General features: G+C 42.3%; 1 protein-coding gene across 3 annotated transcripts in view; it reads right to left on the reverse strand.

The window, feature by feature from the left end:
- Positions 1 to 12,323, reverse strand: part of gsk3ba (glycogen synthase kinase 3 beta, genome duplicate a) — a 211,654-nt gene that overhangs the window by 103,766 nt on the left and 95,565 nt on the right. For all 3 annotated transcript variants that reach the window (XR_010975847.1, XM_068040837.1, XM_068040838.1), the window contains one exon: positions 4,159 to 4,242. Coding sequence is in view for 2 of the 3 variants with exons in the window: in XM_068040837.1 (XP_067896938.1) it covers positions 4,159 to 4,242 (84 nt within the window). In the remaining variant the exon portion in view is untranslated. The remainder of the gene's footprint in view (positions 1 to 4,158; positions 4,243 to 12,323) is intronic.

The following is a 12,323-nucleotide window of genomic DNA, read 5'->3' on the forward strand; positions in this document are numbered from 1 at the left end:
CAAGGCTAATAGAAAAGATTGAGAACTGTTAAATCTGTAAAATGCAAAGGAAACAGTTATGTCCTATTGTAAGCCTTCCATTGGTGTGTGACTTTAACAAGGTAGTTGCCATGGATTTAAAAGGTATGGGACAAAGACAAAAATATTTGCACTCTATATTTTCTAGACCTGGCAACCAGTTTTAGTCTTCTTACAGCAATACAGAGCAAGGACAAAAGGGTGATGATAGACAAAATCCTGGAGAAATGGATACGGACCAGACGTGGGGCACCAGCTAAGTTTCTGACTGATAATCGAGGGAAATTTGTCAACGATGAGTTCAGAGACATGTGTGAAAACATGAACATTATGGTCATGAATACTGCAGCTGAAAGAAAGCCCTTTCAGCAATGGGCTCTGTGAAAGCAATCACGCAGCGATTGATGAAATGCTTCATAAAATCTGACCAACCAAACTATAAGTTAATAACTGCCCTGATATGGGCAGCTCATGCAAAGAATTCTCTTCAGCTGGTTGGAGGGTATAGTCCCTATCAATTGGTCTATGGGCAAAATCCCAAATTGCCTTCTGTGCTATGCGATAGTCCTCCTACTCCAGAAGTTACTACAATTAGTTCCATTTTTTCTGCACATCTGAATGTTTTACATGCAGGGAGATGGGTTTTCAAGGCTGAGGTCTCAGAAAATTAGGAGAGCTCTGGGACATTGCATAAGGACAGAATGTAATTCAGGAGATTTGGTATATTATAAAAGAGAGGATCATAGGAAATGGAAAGGCCCTAAGATAATAGATTGTGGCATTAAGACAGTAGTTATCAAATAGGACAATCAAACTGTTAGGGTTCATTCCTCACGATTAATCAGGATTAATTACAAAATCTGATAGAAGAAAATGAGGCACCTTGTACCTCAAATGCTCATGTGTTTTGTGATGACGGTCTTGAGGAACAGAATACGGTAGATCAAGAGTAGGACAATCATGCGCAGGACAGAGCTATTGCATCCAAAGGCCAACTACCCACAGTGGGTACTCAGGTGGCCTATATCCTGGAGGGGTCTAAATGAATGGAGGGATGCTACAATTGTGGGACGTGCAGGAAAATCGACTGACAAGTTTAACTATTGGTTAAATGCTCGGGATGACAGCCAAGAAGTGAGGTACACGGACTGGCAGAATGGGGTCAAAGAGTGGAGAATAAGAAAGCTCACTGCAAGTTCTAATAGTGGGTCTGGAAGTGGCTCTTGCATTATGAAATTATCACGCAATGGAGAAAGAGCCTCCGACATTGCAAGAGGGAAATCTCACAGCAGTAGTCCCAGGAGACATAAAAACACATGTAGAAGCCGTAGCTTGAATATTTAGACAATAAAATAAAGGTGTAAAGGTCACAGAGCAGTCTCACCATAGAACTAGAAGGGGAAATCCTCATGACCGAAGTATTGGTGGCTGTCAATAAACTTGAGGACAAAATAATGAGGCTAAAAACAAAACGAATTAGAGAGTTTGGTGTTTATTCTGAGGTACCAGATAAGGGGCAGCCAGCCTTGTCACATAGATGGATTTGTACTGAAAATGTCCTTCCTGATGGGACTTACAAAGCTAAAGCGACACTAGTTGCTAGGGATACTGCACAGCAGCTGGGGTGATACAGATGTTAAATGGACTCTTCCACAGCTGGCAAAGTAATCTTAAATCTTTTTAGCTCTTTTGGCCGCATATTCATGGGAGTGTAGATTAATTGACATAAAACCAACGTTTCAGCAGGGTGATACTTTTCAGAGAGAAGAGCTTCTGAAGCTGCTCAGAGGCAGCAGTCGCAGAAGGAAAGCTATGGAAACTAAACAAATCAGTCTATGGCATGAACGATGCTTCCAGGGTGTAGTGTTTTTTGGTGAGAACTGTTTTGCTGAAAATAGGTTGTGTTCAATTAAAAGCAAACCGGCAATGTTTATTGGCATTATAAAGGAAATCTTTCATGCATTTTCATGATGCAAGTTGATGATTTCTTACGGAGTGTTAACACATATCTCAAATTCCATATTATTAGTAAGATTAGAGTAGAAGTTTAAGATTGGCAGTCAGGCATTTAAATATGCTAGTTTAGATATTAAGCAGAGTAGGTCTGGAATAACATTAAATCAACAATTCTATTTAGAAGTTGTTACTACTATCTCAGTTAATCGTGCTCAGTCATCACAGAAAGATGTTATATCTAAAGCAGAGACAGAGAAATTGCGAAGCTTGATTGGTCAAATGAACCGGTTGTGTATTCAGACTAGACCAGATGCTAGTTTTGTGTGTTGAAGTTGAGTACTGTGACGAAACACCCAAAGGTTGAGAATAAGGGGAAAAAAACATTTTAAAAAATTAAATCTGGAGAAATATGTACTTATGTTTCCATCCTTAGATGGCCCAAAGAATATGAAACTAGTCATTTTTAATGATGCTTCACATGCTAATCTTCCTGATGGGTATTAGAGTACAGCTGGTTTCATAATATTTCATGGGTGAAAATGGGAAATAATGTCCTTTAGCTTGGGAAGCGAAGAAATACAAAGATTGTTAAAAGTACTTTAGCTGCAAAAACACTGGATTTTGTGGCTGCGTGGACATGAGGTTCTTTTTGTCAAATATTTCAGGTGAGATTCTGTACAAGGGGCATACTGAAGAAAGGATACCCATTGAATATTGCGTAGATAATTGTTCCTTATGGGATAATGTACACTCTACAAAAAGAGTGAGAAAAGGTTACGGATTGACCTTGCTGGCTTGAAAAATGTTGGAGAGAAAGGAATCTCCAAAATTAAATGGGTAGATGCAAGACATCAACTATCTGACTGTACAAGCATTTCTTTTTTGCAAAACAAAGAAATTGTTTGAGGTCCTAGAGGAGGGGCGTCTTGCAATGTAATGCTTTGTACAGAATATAGAATTTATTTTGATTTGTTTTGAAATGTGCGTACATGTTAAATTCTAGACAAAGAAGGGAATCTGCTAATTGTATATCAATTGTGTTTAATTATATGCAGGAGGAGGGTGTTAATTAGGGTCTTACTTGAGCATATACAAGGAGACACGTACTGAAACTGAGTGGGGGTTTGAGTTAGGAGCTAAGACCGAGTAAAAACTGGCTCCAGTTTCATTCTTCAACATCTGGTTTTCTAGAGTAAAACACATTTAGCTGTATTGTAAGTGAATGCAAGACATTTTCTACTAAAATCAGTGCATGTGGCTAAATAGCACCACCATAGCCACATTTGTGGCTAGTTACCAATTTTTATTTAACAGTGGCTTGGACTCACCTCCTGGATACAAGTTAACCGCATGTTAGGAAGCACTGATTGAGTGGCAAAACTCAAAATGTGCACGTACAATAGATTTCACTGAAATGCATTCAATTATATGAGCAACGGCAGTTCACATTTTGAACACAGCAAGATCCCACAATCAATTAATCTGTTTGGTTGATCTTTTGTGCAAGTGTTGGTTACAGTGAAACATTGGCTAGTGCAGTGCAAGAACTCACTATTCCTGTTGGAAGTGCCATTGGATTATTAAGATTTATTAGTACACGTGGATAAGATCCTAGGTTCCCATTAACTCCAAAGAATAGTGCCTCCAGCAATGCAACAGTACTTCAGTACTGCATTGGGGTGTCGGCCTAGAATGCTAGTAACGGAGTTAAGTTGACAACGAACCCAAGGTAGCCAAACTACTTCTGTAAAAATCCATTAAGTATACTGTAATATTGCCATGTTCAAAAAGCTTTCTCGTGTCCATAAAAGTATATTTGTCTTAATGTAACATGAGAAAATGGATCAGTATCATGAAAAGCCCAAAAAAAGGTTCAGGCAATTTTTAGAATATTGAGGATTTAGGTAATTATTCACCTGTAAAAGTGAATAGCAAAGTTGGTGGAAATATTAATTTCAAAGACGACCATATACACACAGCACACATGTGTAGTGGTCATGTTACTGGATTAATCATCTGGAGACAAGTTCAAATCGCTGTCCTTACCCATTGGGCCTTTGTGTGACTCCCGACCCACTGCCCCCTGAAATGGCTGAGCAAGCCACTCAGTTGCATCAAAAATCATTCTGGTTGCCAGTGACACCCACATCCCATGAACCAATAAAAACAAATACACAAACGTACCTTTTCTCCACTGGAGTAAAAGAAGTATCGTAATCGGACGATATTACAATGATCCAGTTTTCGCATTATCTGCAGCTCACGATTCTGTGAAAAAAGATCAGTAACTGTTTATCTGTATATTAACTAGCACCCGTTTATGATTGTTAACTATGTACAAGACCAATATCACTACCAACAATGCTACTTAAAATATGACCAGGTTGAAGCCACAAAGTGCCCTATCCCGTTGAACTTGCTCCAATTATTTATCACTGACAAGTTGCCTTTATATGGAAACAGACAGGGAAACAGATAGAATGTTGAGAGAGATTAGGAGGAAGGTGTGACCAAAAGCTAGGTCAATAAGGTGAGTTTGGTGGCTTTCAAAAAAGTGAGAAGCAAAGGGAGATTGAGAAATTAAGGCTGACGTGGCCATGGGTTCTGGAACTGGGATGGAGGAAGCTAGAATTGCATAAGCTAGAATCAAACTTTCAAGACTGTTGGGGAGGGGGCTGTGTCTGTCAGGGGCAGGGTGAAGTAAGTTTGAAGCAGTCTGCATAGATAGGATGGTGCAAGGCCATTGACAGGTTTGAAGATGATAAACTTAAAATTAATATTTTGGGGGTAGGCAATAGAGAAGTGAAGCGTGAGCAGGACAAAATATAGGGAGCTGCATTTTAGAAAAGTTGGAAATTGGGAGGCTAAGAGCAGCTTTGTAGTACAGAGTCTAGAAGTAACAAAATCATGGGAGAGATAAAAAGGTTCAGAGCAAGCATGGGTGCTGGAAGAAAAAGGGTGGGACTAACAAATCCAAAGCCCCCTGATGTCAAGGGGCTTAAAGGAGAGGATTAAAAAAAAGGGAAATTTATGACAGATACCCAGGGCTCAGTACTGCAGAAAACCTAAAGGAGTATAAAAAGTGTAAGGGTGAAATTAAAAAGGAAATTAGGAAAGCAAAGGGCATGAAAAAATATTGGCAAATAAAATCAAGGAAAACATTTTTTTTTTCATAAAGAGCAAGAGGATAACTAAAGAAAGAATAGGGCCTATTTGGGACCATAAGGGTAAACGGCATGTGGAAGCAAAGGACGTGGGTATTTTTCTTAATGAATGCTGAGCATCTGTTTTCACAAAAGAGAGGAATGATAGAGACATTGCAATCAGGGAGGAAGAGTGAAATATTAGATGAAATTAACAGTGAGGAAGCAGTAAGGGATTTAACATCTTTGAAAGTGGATAAATTCCCAGGTCCAGAAGAAATGTATCCTATAGGCTGTTAAGGGAAGCAAGGAAAGAAACAAAGGCTCTGACCATCATTTTCCAATCCTCTCTGGTTACAGGTGGGGTGCCAGAGGACTGAAGGACAGCTAACACTGCACCATTGTTTAAAAAGGGAGAAAGGAATAGACTGAGTAATTACAGGCCCATCAGTCTAACCTCAGTGGTGGGAAATTATTGGAAAAATTCTGAGGGACAGGATAAATCTTCATTTAGAAGGACAGAGATTAATCAAAGACAGTCAGTATGGATTTGTTAAGGGAAAGTCCTGTCTGACTAACATGATTGTATTTTTTTTGAGGAGTTAACAAGGAAGGTAGATGAGGGTAGTATATTTGATGCAGCCGATATGGATTAGCAAGGCTATTGATAAAGGTCCCACATGACAGACTTGTCACGCAAGTAAAAGCTCATGGGATCCAAGGCAAAGTGGCAAGTTGGATCCAAAATTGGATCAGCGGCAGGAAGCAAATGGTAATGGTTGATGGGTGTTTTTATGACTGGAAGGCTATTTCCAGTGGGGTTCTGCAGGGCTCAGTACTAGGTCCCGCTTTTTACAATATATAACAATTATTTAGACTTGAATGCAAGAGATAGGCGGCACAGTGGTTAGCACCGCAGCCTCACAGCTCCAGCGACCCGGGTTCAATTCTGGGTACTGCCTGTGTGGAGTTTGCAAGTTCTCCCTGTGAACCACGTGGATTTTCGCCGGGTGCTCCGGTTTCCTCACACAGCCAAAGACTTGCAGGTTGATAGGTAAATTGGACATTATAAATTATCCCTAGTATAGGTAGGTGGTAGGGGGATATAGGGAAGGTGGGGATGTGGTAGGAATATGGGATTAGTGTAGGATTAGTATAAATGGGTGGTTGATGGTCAGCAGACCCGGTGGGCCGAAGGGCCTGTTTCAGTGCTGTATCTCTAAATAAATAAATAAATGAAATAAATAGGATTAATAGGTCTGCAGATGACAGAAAAGTTTCCCGTGTGATTGATAATGAAGAAAACTAGCCTGCAGGAAGACATCAATGTACTAGTTAGATGGGCAGAACAACGGCAAATGGAGTTCAATCCAGAAGAGTGAGAAGTAATGCATTTGGTGAAGGCTAACAAGGCAAGGGAATATACAATAAATGGTAGAATACTGACAAGTGTAGCAGAACAGAGGGACCTTGGAGTGCATATCCACAGATCTCTGAAGGTGGCTAGACAAGTAGATAAGGTGGCATACAGGATTCTTGTCTTTATTAGCCGAGGTACAGAATACAAGAGCTTGGAGGTTATGATGGAACTGTATTAAACACCAGTTAGGCCACAGATGGAATACTGTATGGAATTCTGGTCACCGCACTATAGTAAAGATGTAACTACACTAGAGAGGGTGCAGAGGAGATTTACGAGGATGTTACCTGGACTGGAGAATTTAAGTAATGAGGAAAGATTGGATAGGCTAGAGTTGATTTCTTTGGAACAGAGGCGGCTGAGGGGAGACATATTTGAAGTGTACAGAATTATGAGGCGTCTAGGGAGTGGACAGGAAGGCCAGTGCATAGGAAGGCTTTATTCCCTTCGGTTGAGGGATCCATAACCAGGTGGCATAGATATAGGGTTTCACCCAGAGGGTGGTGGGGATCTGGAACTCTGCCTGAAAGGGTGGTAGAGCCAGGAACCCTCATGACATTTAAAAAGTATTTGGATATGCACATGAAATGTCATAATTTACAAGGCTACAGACCAAGAGCTGGAAAGTGGGATAAAGTTGGATGGCTACCTCTCGGCTGGCGCAGATAGGATGGGGCAAATGGCCTCCTTCCATGCTGTAAATTTCAAATTTCTAAAAGGACAAAGTTTTAAGAAGGGATCAGCTGAGACAGGTAGAAAAAGACAGTTGTGCTTCAGATATTAGACTAGATATTCCATTCGGGTTCAGTGCCACTCACCACTCCCACATGGAGTGCATCTTTACCTGCCCAATTTCTAGGTAAACAATAGCATGGCCTAAGGATCAAACAGAGCATTCTTTGCACTGTACTTCCGCATACTAGAATGCATCATGGACTGCCATGTGATTCTCCTCTTTCTAGTAGAGGGATTGAATATGCACTCCCATCAGACCATGGCTCAGACTATTAAATCAATAGACAACTTGGTCAAAAGACAGGTAGTGAACAGAAATCAGTGACAAACAGTATGGGATTAATTTTATCCCCTCCCCCATCCTCCTCAATATCAAAATGATGTTTCCACCAAGTTGCCTTTCAAATAGCAAATGCTTTGATATGAGAGGAAAATGTTGTTGGAGAAGGGACAACATATATTTATATAGTGCCTTTAACATAATAAAATGTCCCAAGGTGCTTCACAGCAGCATTATAAGCAAGTATGGCAGAGCCACAAAAGCAGGTATTAGGTCAGATGACCAAAAGCTTGGTTAAAGAGGTAAGTTTTAAGGAGCGTCTTAAAGAAGGAAAGTGAGGTGAAGAGGGCTAGAGGTGTAGGGAGGGTATTCCAGAGCATGGGGACAAGGCAACTGAAGGCGCCGCCACCAATGGTGGAGCAATTAAAATCCAAGATGCACAAGAGGCCAGAATTAGAGGAGCAGAAATATCTTGGAGGGTTGTGGGGCTGGAAAAGATTACAGAGATAGGAAAGGGCGAGGCCACGGAGAGATTTGAAAACAAGAGTGAGAATTTTGAAGTCAAGATATAGCTTGATGGGGAGCCAATATAGATCAGCGAGCACAGTGGTGTTAGTTGAATGGGACTTGGTGAGAGTTAAGACATGGACAGCAGAGTTTTGGATGACCTCAAGTCTACAGAGAGGACAATGCGGGAGACCAGCCAGGAGTGCATTCGAACAGTCAAGTCAATTGGCAACAAAGGCATGAATGAGGGTTTCAGCAGCAGAGCAGCTGAGATGGGGTGGTGTCAGGCAATGTTATACAGGTGGAAATAGGCGATCTTAGTGATGGCACAAATATGAGTGTGCCAGCATGGACACAATGGGCCAAATGGCCTCCTTCTGTGCTGTAACTATGATTCTATGAGGTCAGATGCTCATCTTGGGGTCAAATGTGACACCAAGCTTGAGAACAGGCTGACTTAATCTCAAACTGCTGCCAGGGAGAGCACTGGAATCAGTAGCTAGGGAACAGAGTTTGCAGAGGAGCCAAAAACAATAGCATCAGCCTTACCAATTTTAATTGAAGGAAATTTCTATTTATCCAGTACTGGATGTCGAATAAGCAGTCTAATAATTTAGCAACAGTGGAGGAGTCGAGAGAGGTAGTTCTGAGTTAGAGCTAGGTGTCGTCAGCATATATGTGAAAACTAGCGTTTTGCTTTTGGATGATGTCGAAAAGGGACAGCATGTAGATGAAAAATAGGACGGGAGCCAAGGATAGATAGTGCGGAAGCAGGAAGAGAAGCCATTGCAAGTGATTCTCTGGCTACAATTAGATAGATAAGAATGGAAACAGGTGAGAGCAGTCCCACCCAGTTAGTTGAAAGCGGAAAGGCACTGGAGGAGGATGAGGACAATAGATATGAAAATTTATGAAAGGAAAAACAGTAAGGGTCAACATCCTAAAAATTGAAATCAGAATTGAGTGGTATGTATATGAAGGCACAAAATTGGAGAGATTATAACTGTTTTTTGAAAAATAATTCATTAGATGTGGGCATTGCCAGCTAGGACAGCATTTATTGCCCATCCTTAATTGCCCTCAGTGGTGGCGGAGAGCTGCTTTCGTGAATCACTGCAGCCCATGTTGGGTAGGTACACCCACAGTGCTGTTAGGAAGGGAGCTCCAGGATCTTCACCCAGCAACAGTGAAAGGAATAGCGATGTAGTTCCAAGTCAGGATGGTGTGTGGCTTGGAGGGGAACTCGCAGGTGGTGTCGTCCCCATGCAACTGCTGCCCTTGTCCTTCGAGGTGGTAGAGGTCACAGGTTTGGTAGGTGCTGTCTAAGGAGCCTTGGTGCATTGCTGCAGTGCAGCTTGTAGATGGTACACACTGCTGCCAGTGTGCGTCAGTGGTGGAGGAAGTGAAATGTTTTTTATGGATGGGGTGCCAATCAAGGGGGCTGCTTTGTCCTGAATCGTGTCAAGCTTCGAGTGTTGTTGAAGCTGCATCCATCCAGGAAAGTAGAGAGTATTCCAGCACACTCCTGACTTGTGCCTTGTAGATGATGGACAGGCTTTGGGGAGTCAGGACGTGAATTACTCGCCACAGAATTCCTAGCCTCTGACCTGCTTTTGTTGCCATGGTATTTATAAGGCTACTCCAGTCCAGCTTCTGGTCAATGGTAACCCCAGGATGCTGATCGTGGGGGATTCAGCGATCGTACTCCATTGAATGTCATGGGGAGATGGTTAGATTATCTCGGAGAGATAGTCATTGCCTGACACATGTAAGGCGCAAATGTTACTTGCCACTTATGACCCCAATCCTGGATATTGTCCAGGTCTTGCTGCATTGCGACATGGACTGCTTCAGTATGAGCAGTCACAAACGGTGCTGAATGTTGTGCACTCATCAGCGAACATCCCCACTTCTGACCTTATGATTGAAGGAAGGTCATTGATGAAGCAGCTGAAGATGTTTGGGCCTACTACACTACCCTGAAGAACTCCTGCAGCTCAGATGATTGACCTCCAACAACCACAACCATCTTCCTTCATGCTAGGTATGACTCCAACCAGCGAGAGTTTCCCCCCCACCCCGATGCCCATTGAGTCCAGTTTTGGTAGAGCTCCTTGATGCCATCCTCGGTAAAATGCGGCCGTAATGTCAACGACAGTCATTCTCACCTCACCTCAAGTTCAGCTCTTTTGTCCATGTTTGAACCAAGGTTGTAATGAGGTCAGGAGCTGAGTGGCTCTGGCAGAACCCAAACTGAGCATCACTGAGCAGGTTATTGCTAAGCAAGTGGCGCTTGACAGCACTGTCGACGACACCTTCCATCACTTTACTGATGATCGAGAGTAGACTGATGGGCGGTAATTGGCCGGGTTGAATTTGTCCTGCTTTTCGTGTACAGGACATACTGGGCAATTTTTCACATTGCCGGGTAGATGCCAGTGTTGTAGCTGTACCTCAGCAGCTTGGCTAGTGTCACGGCAACTTCTTAAGCACAGGTCTTCAGTGCTATTGCCGGAATGTTGTCAGGGTCCTTAGCCTTAGCAGTATCCAGTGCCTTCAGTCATTTCTTGATATCACGTGGAGTGAATCGAATTGGCTGAAGACTGGCATCTGTGATGCTGGGGACTTCAGGAGGAGGCGGAGATGGATCACCCACTCAGCACTTCTGGCTGAAGATTGTTGCAAATGCTTCAACCTTATTTTTTGCATTGATGTGCTGGGCTCCCCCATCATTGAGGATGGGAATATTTGTGGAGCCTCCTCCTCTTGTTAGTTGTTTAATTGTCCATCACCATTCACGACTGGATGTAGTAGGACTGCAGAGCTTCAATCTGATCCATTGGTTGTGGGATTACTTAGGAAGAACATAGGAACATAGGAAGATGGGAACAGGAGTAGGCCATTCAGCCGCTCGAGCTTGTCCCGCCATTCAATGAGATCATGGCTGATCCGTGGCCTAACTCCATATACCTGCCTTTGGCCCATATCCCTTAATACTTTGCTCAACAAAATTCCATCTCAAATTTAAAATTAACAACTGTTGTAGCTTCAACTGCTGTTTGTGGGAGAGAGTGTTCCAAACCTCTACCATCCTTTGCATGAAGAAGTGCTTAACATCTCTCCTGAACAGTCTGGTCCTAATTTTTAGACTATGCCACCTAGTTTTAGAATCTCCAACCAGTGGAAATAGTTTATCTTTATCTAGCCCGTCTTTTCCTGTTACTATCTTGAAGACTTCAATCAGATCACCCCTTAACCGTCTAAATTCTAGCGAAAACAGGCCTAATTTGTAACTTAACCCCTGTAGTCCAGGCATCATTCTTGTAAACCTACGTTGCACTCCCGAGGCCAATATATCCTTCCTAAGGTGTGATGCCCAGAACTGCTCACAGTACTTCAAGTGGGGTCTAACCAGGGTTTTGTACAGCTGCAGCATAACCTCTGTGTCTTTATACTCCAATCCTCTAGATATAAAGGCTAGCACTCCATTAGCCTTTTTGATTATTTTCTGCACTTGCTCATGGCATTTTAAAGATCTATGCACCTGAACCTCCAAGTCTCTTTGCACCTCCACTGTACTTAACCTTTTCCCATTTAGAAAGTACCCTGCTGTATCCTTTTTTGGTCCAAAACGGATAACCTCACACTTGCCCGCATTGAAATCCATCTGCCACAGTTTTGCCCACACCTAGTCTGTCAATATCTCTTTGCAATTTTATGCGATCTAGACTGTCTACAATGCCGCCTAGCTTTGTATCAGAAAATTTGGATAGATGACTTACTATGCCATCATCCAATTCGTTAATGAATAATGTGAATAATTGAGGCCCCAACACAGATCCCTGCGGGACACCACTAGTTACATCCTGCCAATCGGAGTACTTACCCATTATCCCCACTCTGTCACCTACCACTCAACCAAGTTTCTAACCACGTCAATAATTTGCCCTCAACTCCATGGGCTTCTACCTTAGTTAAGTCTCTTATGTGGGACTTTATCAAATGCGTTCTGGAAGTCCATATAAATAACATCCATAAACATTCCCCTGTCCACTACCTTAGTCACCTCTTCAAAAAATTCAATGAGATTTGTCAGGCATGACCTTCCCATCATGAATCCGTGCTGGCGGTCCCTGATTAACTGAAATTTTTCTAGATGTTCAGTCACCCTATCCTTGATTATAGACTCCAGCAACTTGCCCACCACAGATGTCAGGCTAACTGGTCTGTAATTTCCTTGGTTCCCCCTTTCACCCTTCTTAAA

Source organism: Heterodontus francisci, chromosome 10 (assembly GCF_036365525.1).
Source record: "Heterodontus francisci isolate sHetFra1 chromosome 10, sHetFra1.hap1, whole genome shotgun sequence".
Taxonomy (NCBI): Eukaryota; Metazoa; Chordata; class Chondrichthyes; order Heterodontiformes; family Heterodontidae; genus Heterodontus; species Heterodontus francisci.